A 21,343-nucleotide genomic window follows, 5' to 3' on the forward strand; every position below is an offset into this window, starting at 1 on the left:
CATTAGAGTTCTCAGGACGTATTCAAGCCATTTGCCAAAAAAGAAAAAACAGCAACTTACTCACATATCTGTAACAAGATTTACAAATGATTTTTTTTTTGTAATATAGTGATTCTTTTGCATTATTTTTATTGTTTTCTTGTGGTAAAGGCATTAATTAAGGCTTGTTTAATTGTTGATTTTATTTAACAGTGTTCATGGTGTTTTATCTGGTGCTTCACTCAGTGTTCATGGTGTTCTGTCTGGTGCTTCACACAATGTTCATGGTGTTTTATCTGGTGCTTCACTCAGTGTTCATGGTGTTCTGTCTGGTGCTTCACACAATGTTCATGGTGTTTTATCTGGTGCTTCACACAATGTTTATGGTGTTCTGTCTGGTGCTTCACACAGTGTTCATGGTGTTTTATCTGGTGCTTCACACAGTGTTCATGGTGTTTTATCTGGTGCTTCACACAGTGTTCATGGTGTTTTATCTGGTGCTTCACACAGTGTTCATGGTGTTTTATCTGGTGCTTCACACAGTGTTCATGGTGTTTTATCTGGTGCTTCACACAGTGTTCATGGTGTTTTATCTGGTGCTTCACACAATGTTCATGGTGTTCTGTCTGGTGCTTTACAGTGTTCATGGTGTTCTATCTGGCACTTTACAGTGTTCATGGTATTCTGTCTGGTGCTTCACACAATGTTCATGGTGTTCTGTCTGGTGCTTTACAGTGTTCATGGTGTTCTGTCTGGTGCTTCACACAGTGTTCATGGTGTTCTGTCTGGTGCTTCACACAGTGTTCATGGTGTTCTGTCTGGTGCTTTACAGTGTTCATGGTGTTCTGTCTGGTGCTTCACACAGTGTTCATGGTGTTCTGTCTGGTGCTTCACACAGTGTTCATGGTGTTCTGTCTGGTGCTTTACAGTGTTCATGGTGTTCTATCTGGCGCTTCACCTGTTTATGATTCCCGCCATCTTGTTTCATTTTTTAATATATGTGTTTTCTTGCAAGATGTACGTCATGTGTTAGTTACCCCTGAGCTCGTTGTGCTGGCACAAGCTTCTTGATGTAATTGGTAACTGAGATTATTTAACAAGTCTTCTGAAAACGGTTTTGAATTTTTTGTTGTAGATTGAGACACTTATGCAACATATGGGAATCTTTATTCAGGAAACGTTTCACCACACAGTGGCTTCATCAGTCCAATACAAAGTATAAAGGTGTAAGGAGAGGAGGAGTTTGAGGTAATCAGTCCAGGCTGAGGGACTGATTACCTCAAACTTTGAATTTTTTGTTGAAGAGAAAGTTAAAGTAACATGACTGAACGATTTTCAAGTTAGAGATTGATGATAATTCTCCTTTGGTACAGAACAGTTATCAAATTTAAAGATTTGATAATTGTCAAAGCATTTATTTTCCCATACATGTCGTAAGAGGCAACTAAAATGCCAGGAGAAGGGGCTAGTAACCTCTGTTCCTGTGTAAATTACTAAATTTAACAAGAAAAACTTTTACTTTTCATTTTAGGTCACTGTGCCTCGGTGGAGTATGTCCGTTGTGTTGAAAAAAATTTATATTTTTCTGTTTTGTGGTTTAATTGTTTAGTTTGACGCAAAAGTTCGAAGGAATACACTTGGTCTCGGCAGTGTTTTATATAATGATAGTTGTGTTAATATTTGTATAAAGCACCAGTTCTTGTGTTGGTGAATTTACATCAAGAAGTTAGTCTAAAAGTAAAGGAGCAAGAGTTTTCTAAGGTGATAGGATAACATGAGATATGTTACCTATGTAAGGTGATAGGATAACATGAGATATGTTACCTATGTAAGGTGATAGGATAACATGAGATATGTGTTACCTATGAATGAGGGAAGTGGTAAACTTAAGAAATATCAAATCTGACTGAGCCAGCTGGCCCAGTGACTTATACACTGGTCTGGAGTTTTACGATTCACTTGCCATAGGTTCTAACCCCACCCGTACCGTGGTTTATCAAATATTCTTTAATTAAATATTTTGCTAGATAGTTCAGCAGTTACATTTATCTCTGTGGGTTGCATTTTAGCATTCGTACATATGTGCACGATTATGTATTTTTTGCATGTGGTGTATTTTAGTTAGGTTTACAAGTTATCCGATACACACATTCATGTCTGTACTATGAGCATTTGGAAAATGGAGAGAGTATGTTGCAAGGTGGGTTCTTGAGTACAGCTGTAACCTTCACATTAGTGAGCCCAGGAGTGAACCTGGCACCCTCATATTACTGAGCCCAGGAGTGAACCTGGCACCCTCATATTACTGAGCCCAGGAGTGAACCTTGCACTCTCATATTACTGAGCCCAGGAGTGAACCTGGCACCCTCATATTACTGAGCCCAGGAGTGAACCTGGCACCCTCATATTACTGAGCCCAGGAGTGAACCTGGCACCCTCATATTACTGAACCCAGGAGTGAATCTGGCACCCTCATATTATTGAGCCCAGGAGTGAACCTGGCACCCTCATATTACTGAGCCCAGGAGTGAACCTGGAACCCTCATGTTACTGAGCCCAGGAGTGAACCTGGCACCCTCATATTAGTGAGCCCAGGAGTGAACCTGGCACCCTCATATTACTGAGCCCAGGAGTGAACCTGGCACCCTCATATTACTGAGCCCAGGAGTGAACCTTGCACTCTCATATTACTGAGCCCAGGAGTGAACCTGGCACCCTCATATTACTGAGCCCAGGAGTGAACCTGGCACCCTCATATTACTGAGCCCAGGAGTGAACCTTGCACTCTCATATTACTGAGCCCAGGAGTGAACCTGGCACCCTCATATTACTGAGCCCAGGAGTGAACCTGGCACCCTCATATTACTGAGCCCAGGAGTGAACCTTGCACTCTCATATTACTGAGCCCAGGAGTGAACCTGGCACCCTCATATTACTGAGCCCAGGAGTGAACCTGGCACCCTCATATTACTGAGCCCAGGAGTGAACCTTGCACTCTCATATTACTGAGCCCAGGAGTGAACCTGGCACCCTCATATTACTGAGCCCAGGAGTGAACCTGGCACCCTCATATTACTGAGCCCAGGAGTGAACCTTGCACTCTCATATTACTGAGCCCAGGAGTGAACCTGGCACCCTCATATTACTGAGCCCAGGAGTGAACCTGGCACCCTCATATTACTGAACCCAGGAGTGAATCTGGCACCCTCATATTATTGAGCCCAGGAGTGAACCTGGCACCCTCATATTACTGAGCCCAGGAGTGAACCTGGAACCCTCATGTTACTGAGCCCAGGAGTGAACCTGGCACCCTCATATTAGTGAGCCCAGGAGTGAACCTGGCACCCTCATATTACTGAGCCCAGGAGTGAACCTGGCACCCTCATATTACTGAGCCCAGGAGTGAACCTGGCACCCTCATATTACTGAGCCCAGGAGTGAACCTTGCACTCTCATATTACTGAGCCCAGGAGTGAACCTGGCACCCTCATATTACTGAGCCCAGGAGTGAACCTGGCACCCTCATATTACTGAACCCAGGAGTGAATCTGGCACCCTCATATTATTGAGCCCAGGAGTGAACCTGGCACCCTCATATTACTGAGCCCAGGAGTGAACCTGGAACCCTCATGTTACTGAGCCCAGGAGTGAACCTGGCACCCTCATATTAGTGAGCCCAGGAGTGAACCTGGCACCCTCATATTACTGAGCCCAGGAGTGAACCTGGCACCCTCATATTACTGAGCCCAGGAGTGAACCTGGCACCCTCATATTACTGAGCCCAGGAGTGAACCTGGCACCCTCATATTACTGAACCCAGGAGTGAATCTGGCACCCTCATATTATTGAGCCCAGGAGTGAACCTGGCACCCTCATATTAGTGAGCCCAGGAGTGAACCTGACACCTTCATATTAGTGAGCCCAGGAGTGAACCTGACACCTTCATATTAGTGAGCCCAGTTGTGAACCTGACACCTTCACATTAGTGAGCCCAGGAGTGAACCTGACACCTTCACATTAGTGAGCCCAGGAGTGAACCTGACACCTTCACATTAGTGAGCCCAGGTGTGAACCTGACACCTTCACATTAGTGAGCCCAGGTGTGAACCTGACACCTTCACATTAGTGAGCCCAGGTGTGAACCTGACACCTTCACATTAGTGAGCCCAGGTGTGAACCTGACACCTTCACATTAGTGAGCCCAGGTGTGAACCTGACACCTTCACATTAGTGAGCCCAGGAGTGAACCTGACACACTCATATTATTGAGTCCAGGAGTGAACCTGACACCTTCACATTAGTGAGCCCAGGAGTGAACCTGACACCTTCACATTAGTGAGCCCAGGAGTGAACCTGGCACCTTCACATTAGTGAGCCCAGGAGTGAACCTGACACCTTCACATTAGTGAGCCCAGGAGTGAACCTGACACCTTCACATTAGTGAGCCCAGGAGTGAACCTGGCACCTTCACATTAGTGAGCCCAGGAGTGAACCTGACACACTCAGAAGCTACTATTAAGAGCATAAACTGCTGCTGTTATTTATGTCATGTACACTGCTGGAGAAGAAGTTAGATATTAGCTTCCAGAATTTTTTCTATGTGTAATTATACATTTTTTTTTAACCTCCCAGATGGTAGTGTCTCTTTGTTTCCCAATGCACTGCGTCATATCTGATCATTTGTTGAGCTTGAGCTGCAGTGAACACCTGTATGACCAGCCCTCTGAAACCTCTCCAAGTATTCGTCAGTAGTCTGTAGTCCTTGCATTTTTTTTTTTTCTATTCTACAGGTGTCCCTGACCAAGGCAGTGTGACCCGTGGAGGAAAACACATTCACCAGTATTCACTCAGTTCATATTCTCATGATTATAGCATTATTTAAGGGCATAGTTTTGAAAGAGTTGCTTTGAGGCCTGGTCATGGACTGGGCCACTGGGGTGTTGATCCCTGGAACACCCTCCAGGTATACTGAAATTTTGTTCAAATATCCAAGGAATAGTCGAGGACCTAGTATTGACTCTCGGTGGACTGTGCCTGTTGCATTTTCTCATCCTGACATTTATCTCTCTGACTTTCTTTTTGGTATTTCTTAATCCATGTTAATACAGTTTTCTGCCTTTATATGGTGTATATCTAAGTACCATATCTCGTGGCTTATTAGACACATTTTTTTTCCATGAAATGTTTCCAAAAACCCACCCTGCATCCTATTATAAACTGAAAGTCAGTGATGGGAGCTATAAGTTTGGGGTGTGCGGTGGGCTGTAGCTGTCCTAGTTGCGTCCAGTGCCGAGTTATTGAAACTAAAACAAGTCTTGTAGCTGCATCTTATTAGCTTCGAAATACGGTAGTACTTCTTACAGTCTAGCAAAATGCTGTCTGCTCATTCTACTCTTTTCTGCCTAATCCTGAAATTGAAACTCTGAAGTCTTTTCTCTAGGGGTTGTACCAGTGTCTCTCCCTCTTCTTCCTATCCACTTCATTGTTTTCCACTGTATATTTGAAAAGAATAGTGGTCTTTAGTGTAGTATTTCAAGAGTGTTGCTAGTCTTGGATACTTAGTATTATGTTTGCCAATTTGCTCATAAAATTAATATATTATTATTATTATAATAATTATTGTGATGGTAGTAATGTCATTTACATTGGAACTCCGTGTTCATTCTTTGATGCTCTTAACTTATTGCATTGCAGTTCTAAGTTTGCTTGCAGAGCAAACTTAGAACTGAACTTGTTTTCCCTGTCAGTGTGCACATGCAAGCATTTCTTTACTTAAGAAATGCCAGTTGACTTTGTATCATTAATTCATTCATTAGAGGTTTGCCGGTACTTCCGGCCCGGGTCTTCTCCATATGGTGACCCGGCTGTAGCCCCCAGTTGGGAGTGTCGTTCATCTTCTTCTTTCTTCTGTCTTCTTTCTTGGGCCCTCCGGCTGGAGGGTAACCTCTTCTTCTCTCTTGCGGCAACTCCCCGGAGGGGAGGGTTTGTATCATAAACCTAAAAATGCAGTAAAGTACAGTGGACCCCCGGTTAACGATTTTAATCCATGCAAGAGGGCTCATCGTTATGCGAAATAATCGTTATGCGAATGAATTTTCCCCATAAGAAATAATGGAAATAAAATTAATCCGTGCAAGACGCCCAAAAGTATGAAAAAAATTTTTTTTTACCACATGAAATGTTAATTTTAATACACACAAACTGAAAAAGGCATGCACAATTAAATGACACTTACTTTTATTGAAGATCTGGTGATGATTGATGGGATGGGAGGAGGGGAGAGCATTATCTTCTTACTGTTTAGAAGGGGAATCCCCTTCCATTAGGACTTGAGGTAGCAAGTCCTTTTCTGGGGTTACTTCCCTTCTTCTTTTAATGCCACTAGGACCAGCTTGAGAGTCACTGGACCTCTGTCGCACAACAAATCTGTCCATAGAGCTCTGTACCTCCCGTTCCTTCAAGACTTTCCTAAAATGGGCCATAACATTGTCATTGAAATAGTCACCAGCACGGCTTGCAACAGCTGTGTCAGGGTGATTTTCATCTATAAAGGTTTGCAGTTCAACCCACTGTGCACACATTTCCTTAATCTTTGAAGTAGGCACAATGGATTCCACAACTGGCATAGGCTTCTCAGGGTTAGCCCCAAACCCTTCAAAATCTTTCTTAATTTCCATACTAATTCTCACCCTTTTTACCACAGGGTTGGCACTAGAAGCTTTCTTGGGGCCCATGGTCACTTATTTTCCAGAAACAGCACCGAAAACACTGTAATAATACGAAATATTCCGAGTGTATGCTTGGATGTTACCGCGGAGGCTGGCTGGTAAACAATGGGACGGCCGGCACATGTGAGGGCACATTGGACGCGTCTCGGACGAAAATCGGTAAGCGGGTTTTTAATCGGTATGCGCGGCAAAAATTTTGCGATAAAAGTAATCGGTATGCGGAAAAATCGCTATGTGATGCCATCGTTATGCGGGGGTCCACTGTATACTTAACCCTTTCAGGGTCCAAGGCCAAAATCTGGAGTCACGCACCAGTGTCCAAGAATTTTCAAAAAAAAAACTTGTTATTTTTTCTTATGAAATCGTAGAGAATCTTTTTGTGAAGGTAATAAAACAAAAAGTACGAAATTTGGAGGAAAATTGACGAAATTATGCTCTCGCGAATTTTGATGTGTCAGCGATATTTACGAATCGGCGATTTTGCCGACTTTGACTCCCATTTTAGGCCAATTACATTATTCCAATCAACCAAATTCTTAGCTATTTCACTAGTATTACTCCTATTCTATCGATTGAGCACAAGAAATCGCCAAGTCAACTGTTTCAACTACAAAATAAAGTGATCGGAAATTGTTAATTTGGCCAATTTAACACAAAGTTCAAAATATTCCAATTTCAAAATAGGCTCCAGAATAAACAATGTAGGTATTCCTGGAACTAAACTAACATTTCCTCTGTTCATTAGTTACATTTTGAGGCTTTACAAATAAATTCCATTTTGATTTTTTATTCACTTAATGAATTTTTATTCACACCAAAAAATAGAAGATTTACTGTTATGCAATACTGTAATAATTTTATAAATATCATCACCATATTTGTAAATGCATATTAGACTCACCAGCTGGAGTGTATTAGACGTGTGAGGTCGTTTGTTTACTCTTGAATATCGGCAAAAATTTAACATTTCCGCTAATTTGAGCTCAGTTTCAAGCCATTTCCAGTGCTAAAACCAATCAAAATCATCTCTATTTCTGTAATATGTCTTCCATTCTATCAAATGAGACCAAGAAATCGCAAATACAACTATAAAAAACATACGAAAAACACTGCAAAGTCGCTGTTTTAATCGAAAAATCATGATTTCAGTTTTTTTCTCTCATTATACACAGTGTGCTGCAGGATCTGTTTTATGTGGTGCACACATACCACATAGATGTATTCTCTCATATCTAGGCCCAAATGTACCACTCACAGTTTATCAGAGTGAGCTGAGCTCATGGCGTAGATCTACGGTTTGGACACTCACCGTAAAGCCGTAAATCTACGGGACAGACCCTGAAAGGGTTAAATTGTGCTCAGTGACATTTTTTTTTCCAAATTTTTTCTAGCAACTGAGACTAGGATTCACTACTAGGATGATGGTTTTTATGTTTCTCTTCACTTGTTTTTATGTCTGAAAAAGATAACTTAACTTTTTGCACTTAAGTGACTTTTATTTACGTATGTGCCTTAATTGATAATAATTTGACACATGAATTCTCGAGTAATTGAGACAATGTGTATTTGTTTACACAAAAAAGGTAATCTTTCCTGGATCTGCAAAGTGACCTTTGTATGTAGCTCAATCCATAGTGGTCTAGGATCAGGTCATGGGGGTTAGTATCCTTGGAACCATTAACAGATACATGACAAACAAAATCGTAATGACATGATTGCAAACAAACCATAAAACGAGCGGGATTGAATCTTATTGTGGCTAGCTGGTCCAGTGGCTAACGCGACGGTCTGGAGTTTTGAGACTCTCTGACCGCGGGTTCAATCCCGCCCGTGGTATGGTTTTTTTTAACAGATACAACTCGTTCCTGAAATCTCTCTCCATCAGAACAGTACCCCAGTGTGGACTACTGGACAGGTTATTGCCTTGTTCTTTTCCTTCTGTTCTTTTTTTTATGTATGACAAAAAATGCCAGATATAACAGTGAATTTTTCTAAGTCATTAACAATGTTGATGTATTAATGTTTTACGATGTGAAAATCTTTCTTGCCTTAGGCCTAGCAACTCAGGTTAATGAAATACCTTACGTCACCATAATATATATTCTTATAATATTTTTCTTGTAAATTATTTGCGAGTTGTTTTCATTGTTAATAAACTACAATATTATCAATATACACAAGTTGACTAAGACGTACATGTGTCAGTGTGGTACTCAGGAAGTAATGTAATATGTAAATCCAAATTCTTATAGCAAAATTACTGCACATCAATATTGATATCACGGTTGTGGAACAAGCCACATTTGCTGCATTCATTTGTCATATGATAACACTTCCCTCAAATATGGATCAATTATCTTCTTTATCATATTATTAGAGAACATTATTTTATCATGCAGAGTGACCATGTGCCCAGTTGTATGACACTAGGAGGAACCTGGCATGTTTTAATTATTCTTATAGAATGTTGTACGAAAGAATATGTTGTATAAAATTCACTTTATCTACACGTTTTTATTGACACTGTTGGACTGTAACTTGTATCACTTTCACTGCTGTTTGCTATTATTTTCTACCATGCCACCATAGTTCTCTACCCTTAAACATTATTCCTCTATGACGCACTATTATCTCCCAGGAAGGTCTAGACACGCTTCTACTTGTTTTACACTTTTGTTCTTTACCGTCTTCGTCAAAGGAAGGATACGAGTCTTAATATCGTGGCTTTAAAATTTCACAACTAACCTACAATATGGAAAGGAAACTCTAGATTACAACATTTAGGTTTTCCTCTTCAAATTGTGAGTTGGTTGTGAATTCCTTGTAACATAACATGAGTTGTAAAGAACAAAAGGTCACAATACCGTGACTGGAACAATACACAAATAACCTGCACATAGGAGAGAGAAAAGCTATGACAGTGTTTTGGTCAGAGTTGGACCATTCACAAATCATACTGACCAAAACATCACCTTTTCTCACTCCTGTGTGTAGGTTATTTGTGTATAAGTTGTAAATATCACCAGTGGTATCGGTGTCACTGCTGTCTGGACTGTCACACAAGAACACCAGTGTTCTCTTGCCATAAAGTATCATCCTCTTGCCGTGATGCAAACTTTGTTACTAAATGACCTCCCTGGTCAGGCACAGAACATCCATCAATATTTGTTCTGGGTAAAAACTGGGCATACAGAGCCAAAGACGTTTGCTTCTTATAAATCACTTCATGCCCTTTTGAAATCTTGTATTAGATATAAAATGCTGGTTGTGTGATGATGATATAGCTGTTAGGTAAAAGGACACGTGCATCTAATGGTATATTTTACTGTGGCAATGTTTTGCTCTCCAGGAACTTTGTCAAGTCGTACAGCTTGACTAAGTTCTTGGAGAGGGAAACATTGCCACAATAAAATGTCACATTAGTTGCACTTGTGTCCCTTCACCAATATATTGTTGGTAATTCTACCAATGGTAATATAGTTGGTGAGAGGGAGTTGTTTTACAAGTAGTGATAAACTCTAGGTCATTAAAAATGAGAAATGTTGGAGGGTCAATCCTCTGAGCACAGACCATGGCACAGTCTGACCAGTGAGGCTGTTGGTAATAACTGGTGAGAGGAAGGTAACTTTGGGCAGAGAAACTAAATTTTTTTGTGTGTTATTGAAGAGAAAAGCTCTTTTTTTTTTTTTCTTCAGTGGTAAGGTAAGTTTTGAAATCTAGTGTAGTAATTATTTAAACATTCTTTTTATTTATCTGTATATTTCTAAGTGAGCCATGTTGAGAGTGTTTAGTTTATCTATGTTGTGGCAAGGTCAACATTATGAGGTACATCATACAGTATACACATTCATGCAATAATTGGGCTAATTGGTTTACTAAGTAAAAGCAATCTGTAAATTGATTATTTATTGTTCATAAATGTATTGCCACTTTTTTCTACTGAACTCTCTTGTCTGGTGCTCTACCTGCTCCCACACTGACAAGGGTTAATCCCTCAGTGGTATTTGGCTTCTTGTAATTTTCTCATTGTTCTATTCACAATTTGCTTTTATTTATAGTATCTTCTATGCAAATACAATCGCAAACAGGCGATCTTAACAGTGCAGAGCAAGACACGTGAGGATGGAAATCTTTAGCTCTAGATCTTTTGCAATAATGCATCATTAAGAGCTGTGACGTGTTGCAATACTAGCAACAGATGCTCTTGAGGTGAGGCAGGAGCATATCAGCGGTGGCTGCTGCTGATACACTCTCCCTCACCTCAGAGAAATTCTCCTATCTGTTGCTAGTATTGTGACATTGCGTAGCTCCTGATGATGCATGAGAGAGTGAAAGATCTAGAGCTAAAGATTTCCATCTCCGTGTGGCTTGTTCTGCAGTATCTTCTATGAGAACCTTTTACCACAAATCTTTTTGATGTGACGGAGCCCTGCTGGAGTGTACAATGGGGGGGCCAACAGTTATTATATTATTTATGGAAGCTCGTTCTCGTCCCCCTTCCACTTGCTATTGCCAAGATGGCGCAGGCACTCTAGTCACTTAACATTATTATTATTATTATTATTATTCATGGTGGAGCGCTAAACCCATAGGGGTCATACAGCGCCCAGGAATGGGTGGTAATCAGATTTGATCTGAGGAAGGGGAGGGTAGCTCCAATTCCTTGCATCAAGAGTCCAACACCAGCATCAAGGCACCCCTCCTTGAAGGGTGCAGGCACTTAAGAGCAAGTAAAGCTACGGATAAGTTGCCCAGCATTCACCTGTTGTGGCTGTCTTGCAACTTCATTATTCTAAGAATTGCACCAAATCATATCTTGCTATTTCAAATAGATAGGCAAAATTTTTTCTATGCATTTAATAGCATAAAATGTGACTAACAATTATGTACTGTGGATGAGAAAGGTTCAGGTGGTATATATGTCCACAACCTTCTGTGGGTGCCACTTTTGGGGGAGTAACCTTCAACGAGACTCAACAAGACCTAACACCACGTGCCCACAAAGAAAGAGGTAAAGTTTGACGACTGTAATGACAATTGTGACCTTGACACCTAACCTTGTGGCACTATTGATCCTTTTGAACCACCTGCAGGGCTCTTAATGTGAGAATACCCACCTCATTTATCTTCACTTATTTACATGATTTTTGTTGATTATTTTTAGGTTCTAGTATGTTGCCCCATTTGTTGCATGCCGCTAGTAGAGTATAATGGGAGAAACCAATACTAACTGGTAGTCTTGGGTAAGTATTAGAACGCTTTGTGCATGACCGGAGCTTATAGCACGTCCTAGCCACATGTCGCCAACTGTAGCCTCACCCTGGTCGTGGTAGGTCTCCCTGCACCGCTCTCGTGCGGCACTACACCTAGTCATTACTGCTCTTCTGTAGTTATCTAATCCTTCTCCTAGATTTTTGAGTTTTAATTATGCTCCTGATTATATATTTAATATTTATAGTGACAAATGAGGAATACCTGATTAAAACTTATAAGAAATTATGCATTTGTGAAGAAAATATTCATAGATTAAATCTCATATACTGTTATATTTGTAGCTTTTATTTGTTGTGTGAATTAAGAAGAGATAAGATTATAATGGTGAATTAGGTAGCTTGTAACATGAGTGGAAAAAATCATGACCAGGGCTCATAATGTAAACTACTAGTCAGTAAATGCTTGGCACTCAGGTCTGGACGTCTGGTGGAGGATGTATTTGCTTTCCCTGAGGGTGCTCACATTAATGGTTGGGCAGTGCTAACCCACAGCTGTTTCTCAGTTTCCTCCAGCCATTGTCTTATAACAGTCTTGGTTAACAGCACACCTTTCTTCCAGAAACAGTAGTTCATCAGATAGTATACTGTATACTTATCATGTTTCTCTATTCTTTCTTTACATTGATTACCCAAGAAATCATCATTATGGTTGAGAAATTGATTTTTCCACCTACTTTTTTTTTCATTAAGATCTTCAGTTACTAGTCTACACAAGTGATTATTACACATTATAATACTTACAATATTCATCATCAATGGCTATCTTCCCATTAGTATTTTCCCCTCTAACATCATCTAATTGGTTAATTCATTCTTGTTTCTTTCTTATTTTTGTACTTTTTGGAATATAACTTTAAATCATAGATTACAATGTGGGCAGGTTGTTGCTCTTCATTCACACGGTAACTGGCTACACAAATTCTCTATAAGCATTATTGTTATTTCTTAAATGCATTACACTTAATTCTTAGTCAGTGCTGTCATTTTTCAAGGCAGTATTGCTATTTCTTAGGCATTACTATCAAGTCATAAATTTTTGAAGGTGTGGCAAGGGGTAGTAAACCATGGAACAGGTGGAGTTTGAACCTATGGTGAGCGAGTCATAAAACTCCAGGCCGGTGCTTAAGCCACTCAGTTGTGGGTTCAAACCCCATCCATTCTGTGGTTTGCAATTGTTATTGCGATTTTGTGAGTAGGGGGAAGTAAGTGATGTGTAAAAGGAAGTTTCTTTTTTCATCATTATTTAGTGAGTTAAAATATGTTTGTAGTTAACTTGAAGGTGTAGAAATAAACCATACTCCCGGCCGGGATTGAACCTGCGGGTTCAATCCCGGTCGGGGGTATGGTTTGTTTGCAATCGTGTCATTACGATTTCTTGAGTCAGGTGTAGAAATGCTTTTTATTTCTCCATGTATGTAATTTCTAGATACAAAATGTTTATTAGGAGTTAATAGGAACCTTGTGACTTGTCACACTTCTTGCCAAAATGTGAGAACAAGGTGAATTTTCAATTAATAATAAAATGTTAAACATTTTCACCGGTACTGTGCTGTGATTTCTGGAGTGACTTTCTGCCCACTATATTCACCCAGGTGGTTATTTTTCTGATAATTTGTTTGAAATTAAGAGTTCTTCAGTGGAGGTTGGAATGTCCCAACAACTGGACTCTGTCTCTGCTCTTAGTGTTAATAGTTTACATTCTTTATTCTCTCCTTTTAACTTTTACAATAGGTATTATAGCAGAGAGAGATAGATAGAGTTGATTACCTTATTGATATGATCTTGTACTATCATCTTTGTTAGTTAAAAAGACACAAGTGCAACTAATGTTACATTTTATTGTGGCAACGTTTTGCTCTCCAGGAGCTTTATCAAGTTGTAACAGCTTGACAGAGCTCCTGGAGACTCAACATTGCCACAATAAACTGTCACATAAGTTGCACTTACGTCCTTTTATCTAATGTAGTCAGTAATTCTACCGAATTATTATCTTTGTCTTTATTTTTTCTTCTTGTACCACAAATTTAGCAGAGAGTAGAATTGTCCCCATATGTTCTTATGTTCTTATGTTCTTATTTACTGTGTAAGGAACCTCCCGTATGAAGATAGACTTAAAGCCTTAAATCTCCACTCTCTGGAGAGGCGTAGAATGAGGGGAGATATCATTGAAGTGTATAAGTGGATGATGGGCATAAACAAGGGAGACATTAATAAAGTACTGAGGGTGTCGAACCAAGTAAGAACCAGGAATAATGGATTTAAGTTGGATAAATTTAGATTTAGAAAGGACATAGGTAAGTACTGGCTTTCTAACAGAGTTGTAGATGCGTGGAACAGTCTTCCAAGTGGGGTGATAGAGGCTAGGACCTTGGGTAGCTTTAAGAAGAGACTGGACAAATATATGAGTGGGAGGGGCTGGGTTTGATTGGTGTCAAGGGGTACGTGAGTTATTTCTTGAGTAGCTTTAGGTAGATGTCGTTTTGATAAGGACCTGCCTCGTATGGGCCAGTAGGCCTTCTGCAGTGTTCCTACATTCTTATGTTCTTAAATAATGTGAACACAGTACAGTGGACCCCCACTTAACGATCACCTCCCAATGCGACCAATTATGTAAGTGTATTTATGTAAGTGCGTTTGTACGTATATGTTTGGGGGTCTGAAATGGACTAATCTACTTCACAATATTCCTTATGGGAACAAATTCGGTCAGTACTGGCACCTGAACATACTTCTGGAATGAAAAAATATCGTTAACCGGGGGTCCACTGTACTGTGATCTCTGATAATGAGGCAGAAAAAAGCAGATCTTCAATGAAATTTATTACTAAAATTCATTTAATAAATTGTAGCTAGTGAATGAACGTTAAATATATACCTGGAGTTACCTGGAGGTGGTGAGGTATATATACGCTATGATTTTAAAATAAGTGCTGTAAGAATGAATCAAATTGATGTGCAGCTTCAAGACTGTGGTCACTTTGTAATATGGTGTTCAGTGTTATTGTTGAGTTCCATGTTATTGTAGGGCCGCACCTACTCATACAGTAGGTTAGGGTCTGGGCTACTGTAGGGCCCCACTTATATAGCAGGTTAGGGTCTGGGCTACTGTAGGGCCCCACTTATACAGCAGGTTAGGGTCTGGGCTACTGTAGGGCCCCACTTATACAGCAGGTTAGGTTCCAGGTTACTGCTGTAAAGTGAAACATAACCTTTTTTCTTGTTCAAATGCATGTAAACTTAACATGTTTACATTATCATATATTAAGTGATCAATAGAGCTAGGCCTAAAAATGCATATACAGTACTCATATTACTAACCTTAAAATATTTTCATACTTAGCTTAGTGAGTGGTGAATGTATTTGTTGTATTAAGTCTGAATAAATGAATAATGGGTATAACTGAAAACCACTGCATTAGCAAAATGCTGTAAAGCACTGTGCTGTAAATCAGGTCCTGCTTGTACCTAGTGTTGGACTTGTTAGGTTATGTTCCTAGTGTTTGATATTCTTGTAGCAGTGTTGGTCATGAGTATTAAGTCTTAGTTTGTTGTCCAGGTATAATTTTTCCTTCATTTTTCTTATCAACTTGTCATTTATTTTGATGTTTGTTTGGTTGGAGGTTTTTTTTTATTTTATTATCACACTGGCTGATTTCCACCAAGGCAGGGTGGCCCGAAAAAGAAAAACTTTCACCATCATTCACTCCATCACTGTCTTGCCAGAAGGGTGCTTTACACTACAGTTTTTAAACTGCAACATTAACACCCCTCCTTCAGAGTGCAGGCACTGTACTTCCCATCTCCAGGACTCAAGTCCGCCCTGCCGGTTTCCCTGAACCCCTTCATAAATGTTACTTTGCTCACACTCCAACAGCACGTCAAGTATTAAAAACCATTTGTCTTGGTTTTTAATACCAAATATCACATAATAGGTCTTTTCTAGATTTAGTGTAAAATATCAAGCACATGTGGATATGTTTTAGTTAATCATTTATTGTTGTGTTTATTGCAAGAGGATCACGATGTGAAAAAGCAAAAGGGGTGTTGTGATCAACGACAGGTGGCATTTGATACCTCACTGATATAGGAAAGTGTTGTCATCAATGACAGGTGGCGTCTGATACCTCACTGATATAGGAAAGTGTTGTCATCAATGACAGGTGGCATCTGATACCTCACTGATAAAGAAAAGTGTTGTCATCAATGACAGGTGGCATCTGATACCTCACTGATATAGGAAAGTGTTGTCATCAATGACAGGTGGCATCTGATACCTCACTGATATAGGAAAGTGTTGTCATCAATGACAGGTGGCGTCTGATACCTCACTGATATAGGAAAGTGTTGTCATCAATGACAGGTGGCATCTGATACCTCACTGATATAGGAAAGTGTTGTCATCAATGACAGGTGGCGTCTGATACCTCACTGATATAGGAAAGTGTTGTCATCAATGACAGGTGGCGTCTGATACCTCACTGATATAGGAAAGTGTTGTCATCAATGACAGGTGGCATCTGATACCTCACTGATAAAGAAAAGTGTTGTCATCAATGACAGGTGGCATCTGATACCTCACTGATATAGAAACGTGTTGTCATCAATGGCAGGTGGCATCTGATACCTCACTGATAAAGAAAAGTGTTGTCATCAATAGCAGGTGGCATCTGATACCTCACTGATATAGAAAAGGAACACAAGAGGGCCAGGAATATTGCCAATAATTATTGATAGAGTAGATTATTATTGTTATTATCATAACCATACGCTGAACCCATAAGGGTCTTTGTGGTAATATCATTCATGTTGACTTGTTGGAGCCAGCCTGTAAGTTACATAGGATTTAGTATAGTTTTAGGAGTGACTTCTTGAGCCCATGATCCTTCAGTTTTAATAGGACATTTTTGAGAGTAAAAATACCAAAGGCCAATAAATATTGCAATTGGGTATTCATTATTATCAAGTGCAGTTTAGATTGTCTATTATTTTTATTATTGCAATAGTTTGTACTCTTTTGGGGACTAAATTAATACTTGCATAGAGAGAGAATTTTTGAAAGTTGTAACCTGGGTATTATTGGATTGAAAAATATTAATATTAAAGGCACGAGTAACTATGTGGTGATTTTTGTTGATACTGAGGTTACCATCATTGAGGTTTGTTGTGCTAGTGTTTGACATTATATAAATGACTCCAATTGTAATTGGTGTCTTAAATTACTATTAGGAAGCTAGGCAAATATATTTTCTTGTGTTTATCATGTTACACTGTATCTGTCTAGTACAGTGTTATTCACTAATTTTTGCAAGAGAGCCAATTCGGTTAAACACATTGATTGAGAGAGCCGCAGCTACTGCAAGTTAGCGTAACTCAACTAAATTAAGTAGTACTGAGCTGCTAGTGAAATATAGTAAATGAGAAAATTAGACATGGTAATATTAGCTTGCATATCTTGTTATTGGCGGCTTGCGAGCCGCACAGTGAATACCACTGGTCTAGTAGATTGTTATACCTCCCCTTATCTGGTCTACAGCTGTGAATAGCTGTGTATCCAGATATGTTGAATATGTTTAATATACTATATCTTGCTTTAGTTATGTCTTTTAATATAATAAATGAGAAGCTATAATTTCTTGACTCTAGGAGGGCATTGATAGCATCATTATGTTTACTTAGAAATGTAACCTTTTGGTTGACCAGTTATACTCTTGGTTTTTACAATGGACATTCTTAGCAAGGTTAGCTGTGCATTAACTACAGTTGTGGTCAGAAGCAAAGTGGTTGTTGTATACGTTTGTTTATAAGGAGAGCTCAGTCTTACTGTGCATAAATAAAACTACTGGAGTGTGAGCAGGGTAATATTTTGTGAAGGAATTCAGAGAAACCGGTTAGCTGGACTTGAGTCCTGGAGGTGGGAAGTACAATGCCTGCACTTTAAAGGAAGGGTTTGGGATATTGGCTGTTTGGAGTGACATCTAAACTGTTGTATCTGAGGCCCCTGCAAAGACAGTGATTGTGAATGATGATGAAAGTACAGTGGACCCTGGTTAACGGTATTTTTTCACTCCAGAAGTATGTTCAGGTGCCAGTACTGACCGAATTTGTTCCCATAAGGAATATTGTGAAGTAGATTAGTCCATTTCAGACCCCCAAACATACACGTACAAACGCACTTACATAAATACACTTACATAATTGGTCGCATTCGGAGGTGATCGTTATGCGGGGGTTCACTGTATTTCTTTTTTGGATCGCCGCCCTCAGTGGGAGACAGCCGGCGTGTCGAAGAGAAAAACTATTGAAAGATTAAAATGAGTAATATAATAGGATAATACTATAAAAGATTGTGAACTAATGAAGTTTAAGATGAAAGAAAAACAAAACGCTTTTTAAATATATACTGAACTAACAATGTAATTAATGAGATCCAAACTTTTTTTTATTTGTGGAGAGAGTACAGTCTCTCCTCGCTTAACGACGGGGTTCCGTTCCTGAGACCACGTCATTAAATGAATTGGTCACTAAGTGAGGAGCATACTATAATGGTAATGATTTTGTGTCAACCATCTTTGATATTGTTTTAATGTCACCTTTGCACCATTTATAACATTTCTGGTATATTTTTAAATGTTCACACAGTAGTGTACTGTATATTGTAATAAACAGAATAGAGGAAATCAGCTCTAATATACATTATTTAGGTATGTATACTGGTCAGAGAGCCCGTCGTAAGTCCAAGGCATCGGTAAACGAGTACGTCACTAAGTGAGGAGAGGCTTTACGCTAGTATACGGTACATGAATTATGGAGTTTAACTATATTCATTGCTAAGCAGTATAATCTGTCGTCATTCGCTGCTCTCTTCCTGTGATGTAGAGCCAATGTCATTGAGGAAATTTTTGAAGATTCTTTTCACAAGTGATGATATAGGTTTTTTAAGTATGGGGATTTATTTTGCGTGTATTTTTTCACCTCGGTCAAAGCATTGATGACTTAGTTCTGGTTTGTATTTCTTTATTTGTTATAACTTATGGAAAAAGCTCTAGCATTATTAAGGCACTCATTGACAGAATTTTTTCCATTGAGAGATTGCAGATTTAATTCGTCTTACTTGGTTATTAATTCTTCTTGACTTGCTTGGTTAGTCAAATTTACCTGTTGTGTAGATCCATTTTCTTCTTGTTTAGCTGTTTTTACTTGTATTATAAGTAATATATACTCACCAGCAATGTTTTATGTAAACACTTGGAACATCAGGAAAGTTTATTAGGATAAGTTTTACTCGCCAAATTTAGCATTCAATACAGAGTGAAAAGTTTGCTTGATCAATAAAAGTTTGCTTGATCAATAAAAGTTTGCTTGATCAATAAAAGTTTGCTTGATCAATAAAAGTTTGCTTGATCAATAAAAGTCTGACTGCAGAAGAGCTGCTGGCTAAACTTGTGGTAAAAATTTCAAATTAAAAATAAAATGTGAATTCACCTGCAAGTAGAATTTACCTATTTATTGATCAGTGCCATAAACACTGATCGGTAACTAGGTAAATCTTACAGATTTTTTTTCCTGGGTGTTTGATTTTTAGTCCACATGAGACTTGTTAGCAGATGTTTCTATGAAAGAAGAAACGAACCATAGACTAAACAAGGAGATACAGTGGGTGGCATGTTGAGGCACCAGTGCACACAAGCAACTTTAGCTCATGTATCATAATGCTATCAGCACTCTTACATGGGTGTGAGGTATGAGTTTTAAACATTGCAGAAAGGAGGGTAGCTGAAGGCAGAAGAGATACCAAATTTCAGGGCAAAGTGTGGTATAAATATTATGCAGGGAATTTGTTGCGTGGAGGCTAAAAGATGGTATGAGGGTTACGAGAAGTATGACTCAGAGGTTTGAGAAGATGTTGAGGTGGTTTGCACATTTGGAGAGGATATAACAGAATAGATTCACTAATAGAGTACATAAATCTGGGATGTAAGGGTTGTTCCAGGAAGGTGTGAAGGTTTTGTTTTAATTGTTAGGGGCTTGAGCATCCACCAGGCTTGTGCAAGTGCTTTAGATCACAGAGTGGAGAAAAGTTGTTTTTCTTTATGCAGAATGCCGAACCTTTGTGGATCATATAGCACATGGGGTGGTAAAGAATAGATCCCTAGTCTGCTAATCACAATATAAATTTGACTGTCACTGCTGGAAAAGAGCTCATCATATTCATAAACTATTGACCAATGAGTGAACAAGTGCAGAAAAATTGTTACTTTTGCCATACAAAGAGAACTTGGCTACCTACCAAAGGCTTCTAAAATCTTTACTGTAAAGATGAACTTTAGGAACATCTAGGGTGACATTTATTTACTAACCTCCCAGAAATGTAACAGTATATTTCTCCTTGAGCTCTAATTCCTACCTGGGTCAACCTAGTAAAAAATTAGATTCGAGACTTGAACAATACAGGTACTCAGTTGCGACAACTCATGTTTGTAGTTTATTGTCCTCGTAGTGAAATTGACTTGACTCATTTTCAGGAAGTAGCCATTATTTTGTTTTTTATCCACATTGGCTGTTTGATACCAAGGTAGGGTGACTCACAGAGGAAATACACACAATATCATTCATTCTGTAGCTTTTATACCATCACTTCAAAAATAACATAATACAGTGACCTTCTGAATTGCAGCATCCTCACACATTCTTTCGAGTTCAGGTACTGTGCTTCCCACTTTCATGACCCAAGTTTTTTGTTACATGTAATATTCTCCAGTCATTCAGCTTGAATAACATGCCAAAATTTTGAGTTTTGATATGCAGTACATATACAAAGTTGTCAGTAATATCACCGGGGACGGTACACTGTAAAAACTGCTATTTTTAACTGTTCCTTTTAATACTACTATGATACAGTATGTTAGCTTGTGATATGTAGCTCCATCATGAGTGCTAGTGCTGTTCTGCATGTATATTATACTTGTACAGGATGTATTTTATGTGATTTACATGCAGTATGTATCTTTTTATGTATAACATGTATTCATCCATATTATGTGGGGTCAGAATGCACATTTACATATACATACTTGTTTGGGTGTATATGCTCATGCATGTGTTAGGTATGGTCTGTAGATATGTGCTGTGCACTGTACGTATACACACTCAGATCTCTGTTTGGAATTGATTCTAAAATGCAGTAAGGCTTTGTGCAGTTTTCCAGACTCATTATTGTCAGGTATTATATACAAGACATAATTCACCTTCATTCAGGTTGCTTTTGTTGATTACTGATAAAGCAGTGGTTGGCATTTTCTAGAGGATTCCACCTCTGATTATTATTATTTATTTAGAACATATTGTTGAAATATTTTACTGACT

At 39.1% G+C, this 21,343-nt stretch overlaps 1 protein-coding gene across 10 annotated transcripts in view; it reads left to right on the forward strand.

Annotated features, from left to right (window-relative positions):
* gpp (DOT1 like histone lysine methyltransferase grappa) overlaps positions 1 to 21,343 on the forward strand; it is a 409,864-nt gene that overhangs the window by 367,342 nt on the left and 21,179 nt on the right. Inside the window, exon 18 of one of the 10 annotated variants that reach the window (XR_011394677.1) lies at positions 11,612 to 11,718. The exons of 8 other annotated variants lie outside the window; for them this stretch is intronic. Coding sequence is in view for 1 of the 2 variants with exons in the window: in XM_070104823.1 (XP_069960924.1) it covers positions 11,872 to 11,918 (47 nt within the window). In the remaining variant the exon portion in view is untranslated. Of the gene's footprint in view, positions 1 to 11,611; positions 11,719 to 11,871; positions 11,951 to 21,343 lie in introns of all 10 variants that reach the window. One more of the 10 variants, XM_070104823.1, reaches the window with a different exon arrangement.

The sequence above is a fragment of the Cherax quadricarinatus genome, chromosome 95 (assembly GCF_038502225.1).
Source record: "Cherax quadricarinatus isolate ZL_2023a chromosome 95, ASM3850222v1, whole genome shotgun sequence".
In the NCBI taxonomy this organism is placed as follows: domain Eukaryota; kingdom Metazoa; phylum Arthropoda; class Malacostraca; order Decapoda; family Parastacidae; genus Cherax; species Cherax quadricarinatus.